At 42.3% G+C, this 22216-nt stretch overlaps 1 protein-coding gene across 2 annotated transcripts in view; it reads right to left on the bottom strand.

Moving 5' to 3' along the window:
* The window catches only part of lin7a (lin-7 homolog A (C. elegans)), a 33007-nt gene that overhangs the window by 4857 nt on the left and 5934 nt on the right, over positions 1 to 22216 (bottom strand). Inside the window, exons 2-5 of one of the 2 annotated variants that reach the window (XM_076722073.1) lie at positions 15109 to 15227; positions 5697 to 5768; positions 693 to 902; positions 44 to 259 (exon numbers count right to left, since the gene is read on the bottom strand). In XM_076722073.1, the coding sequence (XP_076578188.1) occupies positions 44 to 259; positions 693 to 902; positions 5697 to 5768; positions 15109 to 15227 (617 nt within the window). The remainder of the gene's footprint in view (positions 1 to 43; positions 260 to 692; positions 903 to 5696; positions 5769 to 15108; positions 15228 to 22216) is intronic. The other variant, XM_076722072.1, reaches the window with a different exon arrangement.

The raw sequence follows: 22216 nt of genomic DNA, 5'->3' as shown, positions 1-22216 counted from the left end.
GCCTCCAGTCACCCCTCACCCTTAAAGCAATGAAGCGCCTCACCTACGACATGTGGTTCTGCTGAGAGGTCAGGTTCTGCTGCTGCTGCTGCTGCATGAGGAGCTGCTGCTGCTGGCGCCGCCGGGCCGTGCGGAGCTTCTCAAAGCGAGCCTCCATCTCCTCCAGCACTTTGGGAGTGTAGCGAACCACCAGCTTCACGCTGTCCTTGGCCGCCTTCAGCAGCTCCACCGCTTTCTCGTGGTGCTCGCCTTCCACACTCTGCGGGAGGTCGAGAGACAGAGAGAAAGAGTGGAATTTTTGAAGGAAGCTGATTTGAATATATTCTTAAAAATAGCACCTCGTCTTGGGGGAAAGAGGAATACTTCCTCCATTTTTAATACCCCGTGATATTACGTGAAAATGAGCAGGCTTAGTCGGTGTTATTCAGGTCTCTCGAGCGGTCGGAGAAGTGTTTCTGCTCCTTCCTCGAGACATGTGCAGCACTTTGATCTCAATAGGGCTCCTGATTGTTGACTCACATATCAATCTGGAAATCAAACACTTCCTCCTTATTGGAATTGAGGATATTTTTTGGAGGCACGCTTAAATAATAAATAAGGGCAGAAAAGCTTATCTGTGCTCTCCCTCCAATCCATATATCAAGCCTCCGTCTCTGTGCGGCGTATCAGAATGTGACACTGGTTCGACCTACCACGCCGTTGACAGACAGCAGCTGATCCCCTCGCTTTAGGCCGCCGTGCCTCTCAGCCACGCCTCCGGGGATGATGCGGGAGATGTAGATAGGTGAGTTCTGCTCCTTGCCGCCCATCACGTTGAAGCCCAGCCCTTCCTCCGTCTTAGGCAGCTCCACCACCCGTGGGTGGGAGTGACCTTCGCTGGCTGCGAAGGCTGCAACTGTGGCCTGGCGGAGGAGGAGCAAGGCAGGGTTTGATGAAAAAATGCACAATTATTTTACTGTAAACTATGCAAAAAATCTTAAATAAATACACATTTAGTTTGAGAAATTATACAGTATAGACCAAAGAATTCCTGCCAGCCTCCACACAATTTACCTTCTCTACCTGCATATTAAGTGGGTCATTTGCTGCCCTGATTTGAGTCTCTCAGGCTACATACTGCACATTACCGACATCCTTATGGTCCAACATCTTACATTTTTTGTTGTTGGTAGAGCTTGTTTGTGGTTGCACGCAGCCAAGAGAAAAACAAAACAAAACATCATAACAGTCTATATGTGGACCTTTGAACGTTTGTTGCAAAAGCTGTTCTCAAAGGTCAAGAATCGACTTCAGCGCTCAAATACATCTATCTTCTTTGGCAAAGCAAGGGAACATCTTAAAAACAAAGCAAACATATTTGTCACTTGCGACAACAGGGAAATGTAGTCCTGCTTTGCTGCACTCTCTCTGGACAGCAGTCTTTAGTTCACAGTTGGGAGTCACTATCAAAATGGGGAAAGTTAAGCCTCCATCAACGCACTGAATATTTTGATCATTGTAATCAGCGCATCTCATCCCGATGCAAATGTGCAAGCCCACATCAACATAACACTTTGAGATTGTGAAAGTCTGCACCAGCTCGCAGTCTTCTTCATTAGGCTCACAGTGAATGCAAAGGAGGAAACCAATTTTGAGAGTATTACAAAATGACGGTGAAGGTGGACGGCTATAACAAAGCCTCAGGATTTAGTCAGGGCTGGGGATTTAGACTCCACATGAGAAGTTCTCTGGCTCTCTAAGCACATGGATTAACACATCCAAGTTCACGCTGGAGGAGCAGCCAGACAACTTTCACCCTCTGTATCCCTACCAGCTGGTTGATGTTGCTCTCTGGCTGTGGGGTTCCTTTGAACCCCAAGCCAAGCTCCCCGCTCCTTGTACATTCAGAACAAAGCACCCAGGAGCTTGTTAGCCGAGCCTGGGAAAGCTAATGGCAGGCGAACAGAGAAAGAGACACCACGTGGCCACTGATCCACAGATGAATTGCCACAGGTGCCTCGCTGTCAAGTCGGCATCATCTGTGATACGTGAGGTAGATGGGGAAAAAGGGAGGATAAAAAAGCAGAGGAGGGGAGGTTCTGACAGGAGCTTTTGCAGATGTGTATCCAAATTCCCCAGCAGCAGACAAGTATCTTGGCACTTTGAGGTCTTTGATGCTCCCTCCAGGCAGCACCCCCATCTCTGCTCTCTCCTCCATATTCATATGCATCCTCATATCAGCGTTCATTTCTGCTCAAACTGCTTCGCTCATTTCTCTCTTCTCTCCTGCTGCCCGTCTTAATCTGGTTATTGTAATCTACCAACTTCCCCTCTCTTGCTCTGTCCTTCTCCTTTTCTTCCTCTCCTCCTCCCTCCCTCTCAGTCCCATTGTGAAGCTAAGAGGCAGCTCCTCAGCATGCATGCCGTCGCCTCCCAGACCTCACAGCACATCGACCTTCACAACTTTATCTGGCGTTCTGTGAACAAAAAAACAATCTGGCAGATGGCCGGCGCCTCTCAAACACAGGAGGCATTTTAAATGCAAAAGCTTGCTAGAGGATACTTATTTGGTAACCACACTAGACTGTACAGCAGGGCTTAATATATCACTTGATCATCAGCTCCCATTATTTTCTCAGGAGCCCATGCAGCCCTGATACTCCCTGTCTCTATTAAGATCAGTAATAATGGCCTCGAGCCAGGAATTAGAGGCTGGATTGATTTAATTAATGAAGCAATCAAAGAGAATCGAATGGTTCAGGTGAAACACAAATCTCAGCTGTCAGGAGATTTGCCGTCTCACCAGATAAAGTATGAGAGGCCGATGAGCAGAAGCATGTTTCACATATTTCGTCACCATTACGCTGCCAGCTTATAGACTTCATTTTCAATGCCGCTGCTACAGTATGCATCCCTTTTATTTTCAGACTATGTTTGATATTGATTGAACGCAATTGGCACCGTGGCCGGGCTTGGTGATTCTCTCTGAAGAGAATAAAAATGTCTAAAAATATCCAGTGGTCCCAGTTTAAAGCGTCCCCACAGCTAAGCCAGCTCAGGCCATTAGCTGTGTGCTTAATTGCCCAGTGGATGTGCAAGTTTAATGCAGATTTAGGAGCAGTAACTTCTCAAAGTTTGGGGAAACGAAAGAAAAGTAGGAAGGAGTTTTAAAGCTGCTTAAATCATGCCTTCATGGTTGCTCCAGGCTTAGAAAAAAGAGATGGAAATTTCTTTTTTTGCCCAGCTTAACCATCACAATTTTTCTGTAGAGTGAAATTCACCTTGTCAATAGTAAAAGTGTAATTTTTCAGATCAGACAATGGTGCCCACCCCACAAATGACAGGAGATATTCCAAATGCAGTAATATGTAACTGGCAGAAATTAATAAGATAATGTTAATGTCTCATACTGTACATCCTAAATACTTGGATATAGTTGGAAATGCGCTTATTTGCTTAAAAGAGTGAAATGAGAATATGGATATCACTCACGCCTGTGCATGAAGTACAGAGCTAGAGCCAACAGGTGATTATCTTAGCTTAGCTTAGCATATAGAGTGGAAACAGGGTAACAGCTAGCCTGGCTCGCTCCAAAGTTAAAGAGATTAGCATAGCTTGACTAGCTAGTGAAAGCAGGGGGAAACAGCTAGCCTGGCTCACTCCAAAGTTAAAGAGATCAGCATAGCATGAAGAGCTAGTGGAAACAGGGCAACAGCTAGCCTGGCTCACTCCAAAGTTAAAGAGATTAGCATAGCTTAAAGAGCTAGTGGTAGCAGGAGGAAACAGCTATCTTGACTCTCTCCAAAGTTCACATAAACACCTTCCAGCACCGCTAAAGCTCACTAATTAACATGTTTTATCTTGTTTAGTTTGTACACAAATGTAAAAACACCTACATTTGGCTTTTCTCCCAAAATATGTTCATCATGTTACTCTTAAACCACAAAGTCAGCCCTTGCTTCCAGACTTTATGCTAATCTAAGATAATCACCTGCTGATCCTAAATCCACACTTGATGCACTGACATGCGAGAGGTATTAACATCGAACCCTCAGCGAGAAAGTGAATAAGCGCGTTTATCTGTATGTTGAGCTATTCCTTTAACCAGGTGTTCATTTGCAATTCACCAGACTCTCCACTATTGTGCTCCAGGCAGAGTGTTGGATGGAGGAGCCAACAAAACAGGACAGATCTGGTCATTTGAAGCCTCACGTAATCTCTCTGCATACTCACAAAGACACACATCCCTCTGTTTTTGTCATCCATTTCTATGAACATCCTCCACCCACTCCATGTGATGTACTGAAGAGGAGTGGACCCAGCTGGACACTGAATCACAAAAGGACAGAGAGGTGCTCTCATCTCTTCCTCTCCACGCATCTCATCATCCTCATCCTCCATATGAAATCAGGCAAGCCACATCTCTTTGTTGTCTTTCACAAAAGCTCGCACCTCTCACAGGTGAGGCACTGATGAGAAGTCCTGCTCAAGTGACCGGGTCAAGCTCTCGACTGTGCATCAAAATATCTTATCCATTAACTCTGCACCTGGAAATGTCCTTTCTGATTTTATCCTTCACCTGTGACAACAAAACATATCTGACTGAAATAATAAATAACTCAGTGGAATAAGCAAAGATATAAAGAAAGCGTGATGTTGTTCAGTTATTGGCATCTTGTATGCATCACATCAGTGAGCAGAAACGGGCTGTCATCTCTTCAGAAGTCTGATCTGAGCAGTGGATCAGGATCAAATCAAAGCCTGCAAAGTGAATGTAGAAATAGCTTATTTTGGTTTGATTTGAATTCACGCTAAAGACTTTGATCAACAAGAACACGATGAAGAAATCAATCCAACCCAATGAGCCGTCACTCAGTTGCGACAATACCAAAGCAAATATGCTTTTATCATTACATGGTTTTACAGAGTCATTTTTCATCCAGGTTGTGTAACAGGATAAGAAGTGACATCGCAGGCAAACAAAATGTGTGTCCTATGAGAGCAAAGCAGATTAAAGATGGGAATCTCGTGGCTGCTCATCTGATGACTCAGGGTGAACGTTATGTGGAATTGAGGAAAGATTTATGGCTGAAATCACAGACATTAAGTGAGCGAAGATTGTGGAATCAAGGATGAAGAGCTGGGAATTGAAGAAGAGGGGGCTTTGAAGACACTACATTTTTTATATGCTGTCAGCTGCATGTGCATGTCTGCTTTTGATGCTAGCATTAATTACACTGATGAAAACATAACGGTAACTCAAACCCTCTGATGAAAGCCACAGATTAAGTCAAGGTTAGTCCATATCTCGCCAAATAAGTACCAATATATCCTGTTCAGTGCTCTGACAACATGATATATTCATTACTTATGTTTACTTTCAATCTCAGAGTATCCTGTGTAAATACAGCCGATCATGACGGTCAACAATGAAACTGTGATATAGCAACAAAAACACATTTACGGTAGTGCTTATGTGATATTGACATTCAGCCTTTTGCCTCGGTACATGCTTAATTACACACACGCTCTTAATGAGGGCCATTAGCAAAGTAGAACACTCGATTTTGTTCTGCTTAGGCCAGAAGAAAAGATGAGAACAATATCGTTGCGTAATGTGATTTCACAGGTCGGCACTCATTCGTTACAGTCATATTGAATGTTTTTTTTTTAATGCGAATAATAACTCAGATCCAGATCTCCGAAGCAGCTCTTACCTTAGCCGTGGCCCTCGCCTGGTACTCCGGACAGCCATTCACTGTAATTGTTTCATGCATGTACTGGTACACCTGAAAGAAATGAAGAGAGGCAGGTGTTATAATTATGTTTCACATGGTTGAAAACTGAAATCACCTCGCTGCGTCTGAGCTCAAACAGTTCATTTCCGTAGTCAAATAATGGCGTTCCTTCACAGCTGGCTCTACAGACACGTTGTGCATTAACAAGCTGACTGATGGAAAACATCCAGCACTCAGGTCCAGAGTCATCCACTTCCCAAAGATAGCCAGAAAAAGTCTGTTTACATTCATGTGCCACATGCAAACAATGTGTAAATCTCCTTATTTTGCCCACATGTGTATGTCTACGTGAGCCCGTGCAAATCAAAGATTATGTCAGATTCAATAAGACCAGAATGTAAAACTGAATCCCTTTGAAATGTGAAGACAGCAGCGAAGTGAGACGCCTTTCAAAGGAGATAAGAGAATATTTCAATTACTGTATTAAGGGTGTTATTGGGTCCCAGCCTTGAATATTATATAATCTTAAAATAATGCTGCTCATGCGTGCAGCACCTTATGCATGCATCTCTGAAGTAAGAAAGTAAGAAAAGATCTAAACTCTTCGCTCAGGAAACGGAGGCACAACCTGGTCCTGGACTTTGCAGACGGCACAGAAAAGTCTCCAGAACACAAAGTGATACATTACTGCTGGGTCTGAATTGGTGCCAAGATATGGGTTGCTGTATAGCCAGTTGGGTGAAAAACAAGGTTTTGTGCCTATTCGCTGAGGCAGACAGAATCAATGCAGACAGCTGACCTTTCCAGTTAAGACGTGTCTTTTATAGACATTTTATAACTGAACTTGTTCAAAGAGTAGAAGAGGGAAGAAGGCAGTGCTGAATGACGATGTGTGGTTAATATACTGCAACACAAAAGTACCCGTCTCTGGAAGGGAAGCCTTGAACGCCGCTGTTTAATAAGAGTTTTCAGATTTTATTTGCCACTTCCCTCCAGTGCTGAAACCAAATAATGAACATGACAATAGGAGATGAAAGCCTGAAATGATTGAGATGTATGAGCTGATTGCAAAAAGCCTCTGAAGGAATGTTTTTTGCAGAGTTGGTGCAACTCGCTCGATGGAGCACAAACACGTCTGCTCGTTTTAATGTTACATTTGTGGCAGTTTATTGAGCAAATGAGCAAGTAAATCCTAATCAGAGTAGCGATTCTGTACATTTGTCAGTGCAAAATAAACTCAAAACTATTGTCCATGACATATCAGATGCTGTGGCTCAGAAATGAATTTTAATCATCTGTTTCCTCTCACTAGATGATGTCTCTCATCAAAGCATGGCAGCTTGCCTGCAAGCAAACAGGCTCGGTAGCTTTGACGTACCACAGAACAACATTACAAAGGCCCCGCTTCTCTGAATCATCAAAAGGATGTATACTTATAGGGTACAAACCCTGAGATATTTGCAAGTAGAGATCTCAGAGTGGAGAAAAAATATCCCTGAGCTTCTGTTGTCTTGTTTGCTCATGAATCTCAAAGACCAAATGAGCAGCTTTGTGGAGTGCGGCTCCACGTTTCAGACTGCAACACATTTTTGGAGATTTATAGCGCTGATGCATTCGGAGAATGTAGCCTGCAGTCCACACGTGGACTCAACTCCCAAATGACACCTTTTCCCGAGGACTTCTTCCACCTTTGCACTTTTTGAGGCTGAGCACAGCTTTATAAATGCCATGGAAGGTTTTCAGGCCTCTGTCTGCCTGCAAAGTGGCTTCCTTTCTCCCTCAGCTATCCTTTTTCTAAACACTACAGCAACTGCTAATTACACCGATTCATTCTACCTGTAATTGTCTCTCGTTCTGATTCATTCAGACATGGAATCAGCGGCATTCCTGGCTTCGTCTATCTGTTAAAGTAATGGATTTCAGGCCTGCGAACATTGGTCTCAGTTACGTAAATGTTTAGTAATGGCTCTTTTCAAACAGGACGGGAGTGCTACAGATAGAGCGGCAGTGCTCGTACGATATTTGGCATCTGCGTGAGAGGGAGCAGCAGCACAGCAGTGGGTTAAATTAGAGTTCTCAGCTCTCTCACTGGGTGCATCAGCGATGGGTTTTACGCTTACTTATTTTGCAGTTGAAAGCTTAATTAATGACCATTGTGGGTGTGTTGGAAACTGCCTTCTGATGAGCGGATGCCCTAATAAATGTTGCATTCTTTCCTCATTTATTAGATGGAATATATGATTCTGCTCCATGTCTAACACAGTCTGACAGTGCTGAAAAGATAGCAAGACATGAGGTTTCCTTTCAAGTCCTGTTTGCTCACATTGAAGTTTTTGCTGGATATTCATAAAGTTAGTAAAAGAAAATTAAACATTTATCTTATATTATATAACCATAAAGCAGCATTAATTGATATTTTCGAGCAAGTAGCTAACATTTACATACCCTGCAGACATTAGCATTCAACGTCTTGTTTCCGCCACCTGTTTCTTCCCTATTCAGTCTCCATTTTTGTCTCCAGTTCCTCCTTTGTGGAAATCATTTGGCTCTTTAGTGGCTAAGTTCTGGCTGGGTTTTTAGAGCTTTTTCATCAAAAGCAGCTGCCTGCTACACCTGCAAAGTAAAGCAGCAGGCTGGAAAAACCAAAACAATGAGCTAAAATGCTAGGTAGAGATTAGCAGAAGTGCAGATTCAGGTGTGTGGATTGAGCACTATGAGCGACCCCTTTCACATACATACTTGATCCATTCTTATTAAAAAAACAGTAACATAGGTTTGATATTAATTTTCTTTCTGTGATGATAATTAACTGAGACGTGTGTTACGGCGCTCTAAAGGAGGGGAAACAAGATGCACATTCAGTATCTCTCTGCATATGTTCCCTGAATGTTGAGCCCTGAATAACAGCAGCCATGACATGGAACAAATAGCTGTGTGCTTTTGAATGTCCCTCTGCTCTTGTTGTGTCTCCACTTTGCTCTAAAAAGGCCAGCTGTCCTGCAGGCATCTTTTCAATTCCCCTTCTGACGTCTTCGCCGTCCATCGCTACAACACCGACACCTTCAGCCAACCCCTTTCTACATGTTTTCCTCTGGCCTGGTTCAGCAGTGGATTATGGCGAAGCACAAACGAGCATTATTCCTGATAGGATACGGACACCGGCACCTACAAGGCCGGAGAATGGAGAGTGATGCCTGTGGGGCAAACTAAGATGACACTGCTTGTAACCATGGCTTCCTGCTTCCTCTCCTGACTCAGAGAGACTGAAAGGATGGAGGGGGATGGGCTGGAAAAGCAGCACAGGACTTAACAATACACTTTGCCTCTCGGTGGTGCTGACCATGATGCAGGGGGAAACCACTGAACTTGCACGGGCTGACTAAATGTACCTTTCATCCTTTAACTTAATGTGACGTGGGAATCGCCGTGGAATCAACACAAATCCTCCGCCCTCGCTTGCTGTGGCATCTATAAAAAACAACGCACTCAATTAAGTTGATTGAAAATCTCTGCTGAAGTGGAAAATCAACTGCAATGTGAAAGCTGATGAGAGATGCGATCGCTCTGGCCGTGCTTTTTGCACTTCCTGCGTTCGTCATGTGGGACTCTCTAACCCAATATACTGCGAATTCCCACTCTCCATCATTTCCAGCTGGTTAGCTCTCCCAGTCATTTCGTCTTGTGTCCTTCCTTTCCCATTTGCAAGGCTGATTGACCCTGACAACTCATTCAAGCTGATGCAGTGAGACTAACGCACAGATCCGCGATCCCCCCCCCCCCCCCCCCGCCCGTCATTGATGAACGTGGCGGAGAAAGACAACCAGCTCATCAAACTCTCTCTCTTTGTCATTTATCCCAACACTGCTGAACACACTCTTTTCCCTGCTGTTCATTCTTCATATTGACAGGCGGCCTGTCATCCATAACAAGGCTGATTCATGTTTGGTAAATTCTACCGACGCAGCCGTAGAGTACAGGATCAGGTCTGGAGGTGGGCTCGCAGTCAGGATATGTATGCTCATCTTAACAGGCTCTGCTTTGGCCCAGCAGACTGTGAAATGAGCTACATCACATATGTGCGTGTGGAGGAAGGAATCATATCACACAAGGCCCGGATTTGAAAGAAAGGTCAACTGTGATAATGAAATGTCACAGAGGTGTGTGTGATCAAAATGAATAACAGGAGGGCAGGACTTTAGCAGTTTAACCTGTGTTTTATGGCTCTTTTAACTTGAGAGTGGTTAACACTGATGGATGACTCATAGGAAAGAGATGTGAGGGCAGTCAAAATGAGTTAGAATATGATTTAATCCCAACAAGGCTTTAAGTGGAGGAAAACCGTCCCTATTACAGGAATGTACCTGTGTCATACCAGTATTACACAAGTTTTGCTTTTCTTTATTCGTTTTTACGGACTCATGAATACATTTTTGCTCTTCCAGGTGGCGACTGGATTCATATTAGTGTCATTATGTTATTGAAATTGCGTCTATCATTCTGTAGTTGAAACGGCTGTTTTTCTTCCAGGGCGATGCATTCAAGAGCTGGAGGAAAGCTCTGACATCTGAGATTTTGAATAAGTTTTAATAATCTAATCCAAAACCCAAATAACATGCAAAAATTGAAGTAGTGACAATTAAGTTATCTTTACGTTTCTGCAAATTAAAATGAACGGGAATCAGTGGCTGTCTACAAAGTAGGAACAAGCACATCCAAACATGCAAAACACAACATTTTGATGAATGTTTGTCGGTGATGTAAAGGACACTTTATGTATCTACGTAGCAGTAATTGGGATGAAACTCTGATTCTCCAAAGTGTGGTTGAAAACAGATCTTTTTGTGCCTGAAACACAGGGACGTTAACAATTTGAAGAACAGATCATCCGATAATTGAACCCTGTGGTTGTGAATGCTCCCTCCTGTCACAAACAAACACATTCAAAAACACTCTTGCATGTCAGACCATTAAATCCAGCCACACTGCTGCTTTGCCTGTGAGACTCCCCTCCACCGTGGGCCCGTCTCCTGATTGTTTCCGATACAAGCGGTGCATCAAAGGACACAGCTGTTGACAACTGCGATATTCCACCACAACAACTCCTTTAATGCTCTGCGTAATAACAATAATAATCTACAGTGTGCAATAGCAACACGTCCAACCTGTCCTCCAGCTGGCTCAGCACCACAGAGGGAAGCTGTTGTATTATCGGCTCTCACAAACCTGTAATCGACTATAAACCATAGTCAGCTTTGCAGCGGCCCACTTAAATCCCAGAGCATCTCTGATGGTTTCTGTGGTGACTGCGTTTAGCCTGCTCTTTGTGGGTGAAGTGGGGTGCATCTTTGCCTCTTGGCAAAGGGCATCTGCTGCTGCTGCTGAGGCCCTTTTAAGAGCTTTTTGAGAGTCATTGTCATTGCACTCCAGTGACTGGCACTGAGATCAGTCAGCCGGTTGCCAGACGTACACTTGGTGTCAGGATGTGCCAGGCTTCCCCAATCAGGCCGGAGCAGAGCTGGACCCAGTGAAAGGAGAGGACTAGCGCTTTCTTCCTCTCTGTCACTTTGCGTGATGTCAAGGGTTTTTACGTAATGTTCTGTCAGAAGCTATTCCTCCTAATTGGTGTTATTGCCAGTGTTGGCAAACATTACATTATTGTAATGAGACACTGGCTGAAAAATGAATGAACCCCCACATTTATTAAATAAAGCTTTTAATGAGTTTCGATGAGAAACATGCTGAAAGGTTAACAGAAATATAAGTATATTATGTAATTGAAGTAGGCCCATTCACTGACCTCTATTCCATGTAGAAAAAATACAAATTTGTTGTAAATATTCTGAGCAAAAATTTAATCTGCTAAGTAAATACTAATAGTAAAGTAAAGTACAATTATCTCAACAGTTTTTTTGTACTACTTTTAAGTGATACAGCTTGTTAAACACGGGCTGTCAAGATTTCACCTCTTTGAAGCCCTATTGTCGCCTAAAAATTAGGCTCATACAAACTAATTTGCATCAGTAAGTGCATTTTGTGGGAAACATAATGCAGCCCAGATTGTGGGCTGGTTTTTTTTCTTATCAAACAATGAGGTAATGTGCTTACTGAACGGATCTGCAAAATGTTCACTGTCAACTTATCTCATTTGTTTTCCTACAATATCCTCCCTTGGCAACAAAAGCATGATCAACGTGACCTTATGGTCATAGTTTGGTAACTAAAAGCACTTGGATAAAGTTTGGGAAAGATTGTGATCTTGGTTAAATACTGAAAAGGTCAGAGCTGTATTAAAACACAACATTGCCTCAACCTTTTACATTTTTAATCAAATTCAAGATCTTTTTTTAACCATAACCTTTAATGGTTTCAGGTACCTAAACCTGTCAAAGCTAGCTTATGGTGTCAAGCGTCAAATCCAGTGCTTCCTGCTTCTACACTATGACTTCTGTTCTGTCATGCTAAATGAAACAGAAATTAGTTTCCTCTATCATGTGTTTAGCAAAGAAACTGTATAAAAAAGCTTTTTTAGGAGAAAGGTTTCTTATATTGCCTCCGCAAGGCTCCACAACCATGCTAGCAGCTCTGTGAGCTAACACATCAGTCTACCATATTAGCATGCTGACATATGACTTGTTAGCACTCAACTTTTTACAATTCTTCGTGAGGGCCTGATACAATGAATGTCGGTATGAAGTGTCATCTTAACCCATCTGATAATTGACCCACAGACCGGCACTGTCACCGCTTAAGTACGGTTGTTAGCATGGCTAATAGCACACCTGTATTGTAAATTAGCATTCAAACTAGCATTCAAATTAATATGAGCCCTGTTTGCAGCTGTGTTTTAATTTGTAGGGTTACTTTGTTTACCCTCTATAAATATCTATGTTACAAACAGACGGTAATAGAAACTTTTATGGCTTAGAAAGTGAGTTTGGCGAAGCATAGACCTCAGCAGTAGGCCGAGAAATCCTTGAGTCACTGATCAATATTTCAAAATATTTGACGGTTATTTTGTGCTCTGAAGCAGTAAAATCTCATTTAATGTCCCTTTAATTACAACACAATTCCCTCCAGATAATAAAGTTGAGCTTCTCCCCGACATACTGATCGAGTCTGCTGCTAATTGTCTGCTTTCATTCCAGGATAATTTACGTGTTTGCTCTGTTTACAATTAACTCGCAACGCGGACGCCATTGTGGCATCTGTCGTCCGTGTCTCTGCGCTGCAAATTCCTGTTTGCTCAACAATTACGTGTCACTGGGTGATACTTCACAACAGACAGGCCACTCAATATACCAGATCTGTGGTTATCAGCCTGTGTAGTGGTGTCATGTAGAGTGAATGCTCTTGTTTGTTTTCTAGCCGGTCCTGCTGATGAATGGTGGTAAAATGATGGATCAGTGGGTGGCGGTTCTGCGCGCATGTGAATGAAAGCATTTTAATAGGAGGAGAAAAACAAGAACTCCTGTTTACGATTCACACAAAAGTGATTAAATCCCATTTCTAACGATGACTTGCTTAATTAAAATTTAGTGTAACGAGCTTATCAAGTTTATGAAATGCCCATAATGTTTTCTGGCCTTGTGATGATTTTAATGTTTAAAAATTCACTGTACCTCCGAGTTTTGTTTTTCAGCTCCGGCGGCGGTAACACAATATTACAGTAGTAATAATCTCTGATATTTTCATTATGCTGCAGCCATTTTCAACTGATATAACAACAGTGACATAAAGGTGCGCACAGATTTAGCTTTTATTGCCATAATTCCCCCCAACATACTACTTTCTTCAGCATCACAATATATTATAACATAATGAGGGAGTGTTTCACCTGCAGTATCATTAAATCACAGCACAACAGCACATGAACAGCTTTAGCATTGCAATAGCAGGCGGCTGCACCAGCTAGACACAAAGTCAATGCTAAATGCTACACGGCTAAAAGCAACTTTCTAAATATGTAAATCACTTGCTGTGCAGCTAATTATACTATAAACTAAATCGACCGTGACCAAAAGTGACTGAAGAGAGACTGAAGTTTTCATCCTGTGCAGAATTCTGGTCCTGCGGGAAAACAGAAGGAATAAAAATGCTAGCTTGTGCTATGCTTTTGTCTTTTTCATATCGTCTCATTATTTAGCTGGCACATTGATGTTTACTTCCCAAGGTCGTCCCTGTAATAATACCACTGTCACCAAAAGCCTCTTGAAAAGTTCTGTCTTGGTATAAAAGAGTCTGCCAGAGTCAATAGTTTAACAATATTGAGTTTTTGTAACAAGCGAAGCAAAAAATGTGACACAAATGTGCTGCAAAACACTTTGAAAGAAAGATCTGTTTCTCTCCAGTTTGTACGTTTCTAAGACTCTTTTCAAATAATGGAAAGCTGAAAATATGGTATTACTCTAATGAGGCATTCATCCCATTTCTCAAAGTGTGTTCAGATGTGAGCCAAATTTAAGATGCAGCATGATTAGATAGAAAGTCGATAGAAAGATGTGAATGGGTGCAAACAAAAACAGATTCGCCTCTGGCAAATGTCTATATGGGCTGAAAATGGTTCAACTTGAGTGAAAAATGTGTGATTATTCTTGAACTTTATGAATCTACTTCATATTGGAGGCGCTGGAGAGAAATAAGAGACACAGCTGGAGGTCCTGGTGAGCTCTGAACACAGGCACGCCCTCGTACACACAGTCAGTGAATACATTGTTAGCCAGTTTATAGCTAACATCTGTACAGTTGCTACATTGGCTGAAAGACCAGTGGTCAAATTCAGGTGAATAATGCAAGAAATTCACTTGATTTCATGGACTGCAAACAAAGCAACGATATGCTGCCAGAGTAAACCAACAAAGAATATTTTCCTCAGGCTCCTGAAACACGAGTCTCTACCATATTTCTACCCGTTCAGACATGACAGAAGGTAATAAAGCATGACTTAACACTGGCTCAAGGAAGGTATGAGTTTTAAATTGGCTTATAATGAAACTCCCCTACAAAGTTTAATAGAAGTTATTTCTTAGTAGACAACGACCAACTGTTGTCTAGTATTTCTCATCCACGTCTTTTCTTACAGAAAGTGAAGTCCACTCTCCTGGCTTGTTTGGAATAAACAGAAAAAGTAGGTCTTGAGATGGACAACGCAGCAAATGGGATTTAACAGGTGAAAGAGCAGCAGCTTCATCAACAGCATCTCCAAGGAAACAACATCCCAGCACCGAGCACAATGATTGAGTGGAAGAGCAAGAGCACAATAGCAAGGACTGCAAGCATGAGAAAGGTCATAAAAATAAAAAAATAAACAGTCTCACCGAGGAAAAGGAATGAAAAGACATGAGTCACGTTGGTGTTCACAGACCAGCGGTTCCCTCCCTTGACAGTGACTCACCTCTCTGATGGCTGTGCAGAACTCGCTCTGCAGGACCTTCTTCAGAGACTGGAGCTTGTGACCGGGGACGTCACCCGACTCCTGCAGCTTCTCCAGCAGCTCGATAGCCCTGGCAACATCTGGCAGGACAGAATGGGTGTGAGTATAAGTGTGCGGGTACTCATGCCAAGGGGACAGAGTGGAAAAAAAATGCCCCATTCAATTACATTAACAGCACAGCCATGCGAAAGGCGGTGGAGCGAATCAATGGGTGGGATAATGGAAATAGACTTAGTCAAGGCCAGCTGGGGCAAGAAAGATAGAATAGAAGTCCCGTCCATGGGTCGTTTGCATTGGCTTAGCTCTGTGCATAAGAAAAAAGGATAGAGGGGGTAAGTCAGGCACTCATTTGTTCAAAGGTAACACTTCCTGGTAAGAGTAGGCACCTGAGGGCATTACAAAGCATTTACACTAAACCGTAAGCCTTAACTTAGAGCTGTGACTCTGGGGTCTACTGAGCTCTCCTCCCATAATTAGCCTGAGCTGAATGAGTCCGCCAGCTTGGCTGATTAATTTCTTGCCCTCTGAAACTGGCAGGCCAAATAGAGATACATAATGGAGGCAGAGGGAAGTGATTTGGTAGTCAATCACTGGACTTGGACTGTTGGGTCAATAACATGTTTTATTCAGTGTGTGTGACCTGTGACCACACAAAGAGAGGTGACTGGTACAGTTTCACAGTGGAGCTCCGGAGCTTCCCTGAGTTCTGGTTTCACCTCAAAATATATTGGTTTATTATGAACAGATTAAATTGTCCATTATCAAGATAATTTGATTGAATAGTAAATTATTTTGTCATCCCAGACAGATGAGATTTTTTCCACATTTTTGCTCTTTAAACATGCATTAATAGATATCTTGTCCACATTGGAGCAGTGTAAGAAGCTTCAAACACATTTGTTGTTGACACATTGATCACCATATATTGATATGCTGAACATGCTAGCAAATAACAGCTTACAAAGCAACATTAGTCTTCTGTCCATTTAACGAATGTAATTCCAGTATTTCCTCTCCTTTTAGCTCCACCAGCTCCTGAGGGAAATATCTGGCTCTTCATCTGCTGTTAGCTAACTTTGCCTACCGTGGGTTTTTAAAGCTTTTTGCTGAAGATGGTAAAGTTGTGGGTCTTAAAGCAAAAGCAAGGACCTGAAGGATGAGAGCGCTGGGGTGAACTGCAGAATTAGGCAATAAATCCATTGTTAATGTAAAAATATTGATAAGAGCAGCTTCAAAGAGTGGCAAAGTTAGCTCTCTGACTGCTTTGAAATGTATCCTGCTTAGATCTGTTCCACAGTTTATGAATTGCTCATTTTATTGAACATTATTTTCCAAACAGAACCGCTCACACCTTGTTTGAATGGCAGCCTAAGGTCCTGGTTTAGATTCATGTCACCCCACTAAGCAACAACAGCATCTTTTTTGCAAGACCTTCCACAGCTCCAACCACGCTTGGTTGCCCAACACGGATTGATCAATACAAAACAGGCCCATACACATTCTCCAGATTACTGTACATCTGTTCTGCATCGGCCTCACATGCCTGTGCATCATGTGTGTTCAGCGAAATGGGATAAAGAAATTGACAATGCAATCTAGTACTGCAAATCGTGCCGATACGAGTCGATTAAACAACAGTTTAGCCACATGGAGATCTGCTGCTGTTCTCACTTTTACATCGTAGCAAACTGAATGTACACATCGGATAATAATTGCTGGTTGCAGCCCTAATCTGAGGGGATTTACGTTATGTCAAGGAAAGAATATATACTATTAGAAAATAAAGTGCCATCATAACAAGCAGTGAAGCAAATACAAACTGACTAATCAGTTTCTCCACACAGTCATCTTACTTCAAGGCTGTGCCAGTGTCTCTTTTCACAGCGATAAACAGAAACTGAGGCATGACACACACACACAGGCACACACACTGATATTGAATTCTGGGAATATAGAGTAACTCAATAAAGCAGACGGCAGACAGAGGGGCTTTTACTGTTTGCAGACCTTCGGGAGACAAGAAAAGAAGTAATCTCGAGCTCCGGCTGTGTGAATACTGCATGAGGCCATAAAAAGGAAACGTGAAACACACTAAGATTTTACCCTTTATTGCATTTCACCTTTATGCTACATATGGAGACAATGGGCACGCCTCACGGAAATCCAATGCCTGTTTCTATTTCAAGCGCCCTCTAATAAAGCACTGAGGATTATATTGATCTGCTTGAAATTGCAGGCTCAGTTCCCATCGAGACGGGTTGCAGCTCACGAGAACTAGTCCGGTGAGAGTTGTATTGGCAGATGAAAGCTGGTAATGGGGCGACTCGTCGGGATAATGCTATTCAGCCATTAATCAATCAACTCTATTCAACACAATGTAAATTTAACATTTCTTCTGATTTATTTTGTCCAACCAGCAGTTGCTGTCCGTGTGCTGCTGCCAGATGCAGTCCCAAAACCTGCTTGTCATTCTCCAACTGACCTTTCACTCAGCTGCCTCCCCCTTAGTTAGTGTTCCTACACCTTTCTTGCACAACATAGGCTATGATGCAATGTTCAATGAGGATGCCGCATTGATTTTACTCAGACTTCATGTCCAGCCAGCAACTATTTGGATTTTTTTTTGTTGAAATGACTATCATTAGAAGATTTTATATGCTGTAGCTAGACCGCTAATACAGGTTAGCCCCAGATCACATTATTTAATACTTCCAGCTGACTTGTGTTAAGCGAGCTATAAATAACTACTTATATTGGCCATGGAATTAAAGACAGGTTACTACTGCAGGCGGTATGCTGGTTAGCAGATATCACTCAATCCCTGCATTTCAGCTCTTGAGTTTTTGGTTTTGGAGAGTAAAAATAGACACCAGCCTCCAAAATCTTCAAGTTCAACTCTTAACACAGCGTCGTGCACACTGCTTCATCACGTGCAGAAATCCAAGTCTCTTGACTTCAGTAAAAGATCAACCTTGCACCTCGCAGTTAAGAAATTTATTTACTTGATTCGGGCGAACTTCCAGTGACAAACATGGAAAACATATGTTTATATCATGCAATGCCACCTGCCTGTTCACTGATTTACTCAAACCTGCAAAAACTGATGTTTTTTACCACTTGGAGGCGGCTGAAGTCGGGAAACCCAGTACAATTACTGCTCTGCTTTTGGTCTCCTCCTGCTCCTGAGGGATATATCTCGCTCTTTAGCTGCTAAATGCTCCACTATGTTCACCAGTTAGTCTCTATCTGAGTCTGTGTGCTGTTTGGTGCTGAGCAGTTTGTACAGTGGCTTTTCAGAGCTTTTCCACAGAAAACACCAGCCTTGTATGGATGAAAAGCAAATTTATGAACCGGACAGCAAAAGAATGAGCTGAAATTCCCTTGAAAGCCTCATAAAGCCGCAGATTCAGGTGATAATTCTCTGTAGTTCCTCACTACAAGCATTGTAACTTTTGTTTTCACATTGTCACATGATGCAGTGTTAGTGCAAAATACTGGCAGCAGCTCCTTTAACTACTTTCTGAAAAATAAATGCACCGTATGGGATTTCAAAGATCTGATATTCTGCTAAGTACGCCATATTAATACATTCTATCAAGGTGAACGGGTCAATTTTTTCCTCCTGTGCCTGAATATCAAAAAACACTGATTCTGAATAGCTCGTAATGAGCTGGTACACATCCAAGCAGCAAGGGCATCTGTCTCAGAGGTTTATGAGCATTTCTTTCTCATTAAATAGAGGTCAAGGGCCATCCAGGAAAGATTTTTCCCCCTCTCTGCCGTTATTTGCTTTCACATGCTCATTAGCACCATTTTCGTTATCCACATCAAGGACGTGACGAGGCGTTTGGATCTTAACTTCAAAGATTGATATTGCAGTCATTTCTGGTGGTGCTTTCATCTCGCTAACCAGAAGTGATGCCTGCCCATTTCCTGATGTAATCTTTCTCACTTGAATTAGGGTAATTTTCCATAAACTTTGCATCAAACACACGAGTTCAAATTCAGTGGAAGTTTCCGATGTTACCTCCACTGACGGCTCCTGTCTATATATGTCCTGTCGCTTTGCAGTTTTATCCAAACGCAGCAGCGCATGGATGCAGAAAAAGTGATTAAAGGACAATGTCATTGCAGGTTTCCACACAGAAATGAGTGGTAATAAGAGGTAATCATATATGAGCAGCTCAGAGGTAATGAAATGTCTGCTGGTACTGTGTTGGCACATTTTCCCTTTTCTGTTTCCATGTCGAATCTCACACAGAAACTACGTCTGTGAAGATTTTCTGCTTTGCTGTCACAGCATTTTTGGTACTGTTGTGCACATGACTGCTGGATTATTTCTAGCACGTAATACAGAGCAAAAAAAAGAAAAAAAAAATACGTCTTCCTTTTGTTTGTGTCTTCAACTCAAATGAACCACAAGGATTTCAGCAAAAATGTCTCATGAGTGCACATCAATACCCTGAGCTCTGCATGCTTGATGTAAAAGTGGGACATCAGATGGGGTGTAAAAACCCAGGGGAAGAGGCATCCAAGGGTGATTCTGTTACATGACAAAGCAGCTGAGATGACTGCAGGGAACCACAGTTACGTCACTTTAACGGGAAATGATTCCCCCATCAGATGTGCAGCGAAATGACATATTACATTACCAAACAGTCTAGAGTGAGACGGGGGGGGGGGGGGGGTAGTAGCACCTTGCGTGACCCTGTGCACTCTGACAACACTGACATAACCGTGTTGAGTTACCACACTCGTCTCGTGTCGTACCTTCAGCTGAGAAAAGACAGAAGAAATGAAGCACGGTTGAAGATAAACACCAAGCATGTGCAGAACACCCACACGGTGTGCTGGTTACATATATGCATGCAGTCTATGAATAACTTCAGCCGGAGGGTAATACAGCCAACATGATACCTTCCCATGACTTACCGGCTCTGCTATGTGCTAACATGCATGAACACCGCCAGGTTTGACACTTTTACAGTATGTCATAAATAAATAATAAACAGCATATCAAGCCACGCATTACTGCTTTCTAGATACTTTACAGGAAAACTTCCACTAGCTGCGTCACATTATTTTTTCTTTTCCATGCAAAAAACACACAGTGATCTTAGAAAATACACTGCTATTGATTAATGTAACTCTGGATCATCCTGCATAATGAGTACTTTTACTTCTGGTAGTTTTCTCTGCTCCTACTTTACTGTACTTCTGCTGTTTGTGTTCATTTAGTACAAATCCTTTATGGGCTTTCAGTGCCATCATGTTATGTTATTTAAATCCTGTGCAAAGTTTAACAAAAGGAACAAAATGCGTTATAAAAGGTTATGTTGTACAAGTGAGCACAGTTAATTGCAGTGAGATCAACTTGATTATTTTGTACATTATTTTATACATTTGCCATAGTCTCATGTAGAAATCCTTGTTAATATGTTGACATCATAATATTATCTCAGCCATGTTGCCCGGCGCTAACTGCAGTATTACTACTTTAACTTGCATAACCTGAATTTTGGGCACTTTGGCAGCAGTGCAAACGAGCCGCGAACACTGACATATTATTATGCTCACATGGCCAACTTGTTAGCATACAGTTGTTGTTGTACATATCCAGCAGACACAGAGCAACATCAGTATTCACTCGGAGTCTCTGGCCACCTAATCAATGCAAGTTCCATAATCTCACTCCTTTAATTCTGTTTTTGGTCTCCACTAACTCCCGAGGGAAATATCTGACTCTCAGCTGCTAGCCGCTGTGGTCACCAGCTAGCCGCTAACTTTGTTTGCCTGCGGTTCTGGAGCTGTGTGCAGTGGGTTTTTAAGTGTCCTGCTGCGTCTGTCAGAAGGTTGTGGGCTGTAAAAACTAAAACAATAAGCTGAAACAGGCTCCGCAGAGCTGAGGGAAAGGTCAGATGTTAATTCTCTGATTGACATTTTTCATACACATGTAATCATTTGATGCATCATTAATGTAAGAATATTGATTATGTACCTTTAACCTCTCTTACTGATCTACCAGTCATTCCACAGTCTGCAGTCGTGTATTTCTTACCTGTTGTGTAACTCAGTCTAAGCATTCCAGCCTTCTTGTTCCTGCCTGCCTGATATATCTGAACTCTTCCGTCACCACCGTCACTGTTTCACTAGAAACGCAGTGGAGGGAAATCAAGTTCCGCCCTCAAGTGCTTTATCGTACAGTATTGGCTGTATTTCAACCCAGAGACAGACAGTTTTACAGGATTCAGTGAGTCCAGATGTGTGCAACATCTGGATGAGTTTTGCATCCGCCACAATGGAAAGTATACACTCAACTTCCAAGTTGACAACTGCAAGTCTGCCAAATTTGGCGTATCTCTGAAGCAGACAGACTATGTGCAATTAGGTCATTCTCACTGTGTAGTTTGACTGATTCCTCTCCAAAGGAAAAGAAAGGGGAGCCGATGCTACTGTCTCTCAATGAGGATTTTTTTTTTAGAGAACAGTGACACAAGAAAAAAGTATCTCTCTCATTATCTGCCAGAAAAAGCTTAAAAACCCACTGAGGTATCACAGTGTTGCGCAATCATGAGTTGTGATTACAGAGACTTTTGATATCTTATAGAGTTATAACACACCAGTCAAAATAACTTGTGCGTACGCTGCGTCAGTGCAATGCAGCGGTGCCATATTAAGCAGAGTGATAACACCAGCAGAGATCCTGTCAGGATTTAATTTCCCTCCGCTATACTTAGGACGAGGGTATTCTCATTAGTCATACTTAATGACTAAATTAGCTAAGTTCAATGCAAGTTTTTTAATTACGCGACTGTCAAGACTTCGCAATTACTTGGACCGAACAAAGCGTCCATTGTGTGTTGATGATGGACTCGCAATATTTATTCATTATTTAACTGCCAAAAACCAATGTTAACTGTAGCATTTAAGCCCCTAAAACCTTCAAAAAACCTGTGCCCTGCAGGTTTTTACTGCTGGCTCTTCCCTCCGCTTATATGCTCTCATCAATTTCAAGGGTGTTCTCGCTCTTCAAACAGAATTAAAATACTGGTTAATAGACTGTTTCATT

The sequence above is a fragment of the Chaetodon auriga genome, chromosome 22 (assembly GCF_051107435.1).
Source record: "Chaetodon auriga isolate fChaAug3 chromosome 22, fChaAug3.hap1, whole genome shotgun sequence".
Classification (NCBI taxonomy): domain Eukaryota; kingdom Metazoa; phylum Chordata; class Actinopteri; order Chaetodontiformes; family Chaetodontidae; genus Chaetodon; species Chaetodon auriga.
Note: the sequence above shows the minus strand (reverse complement) of the source record. Positions and strands in the feature narration are given on the sequence as shown.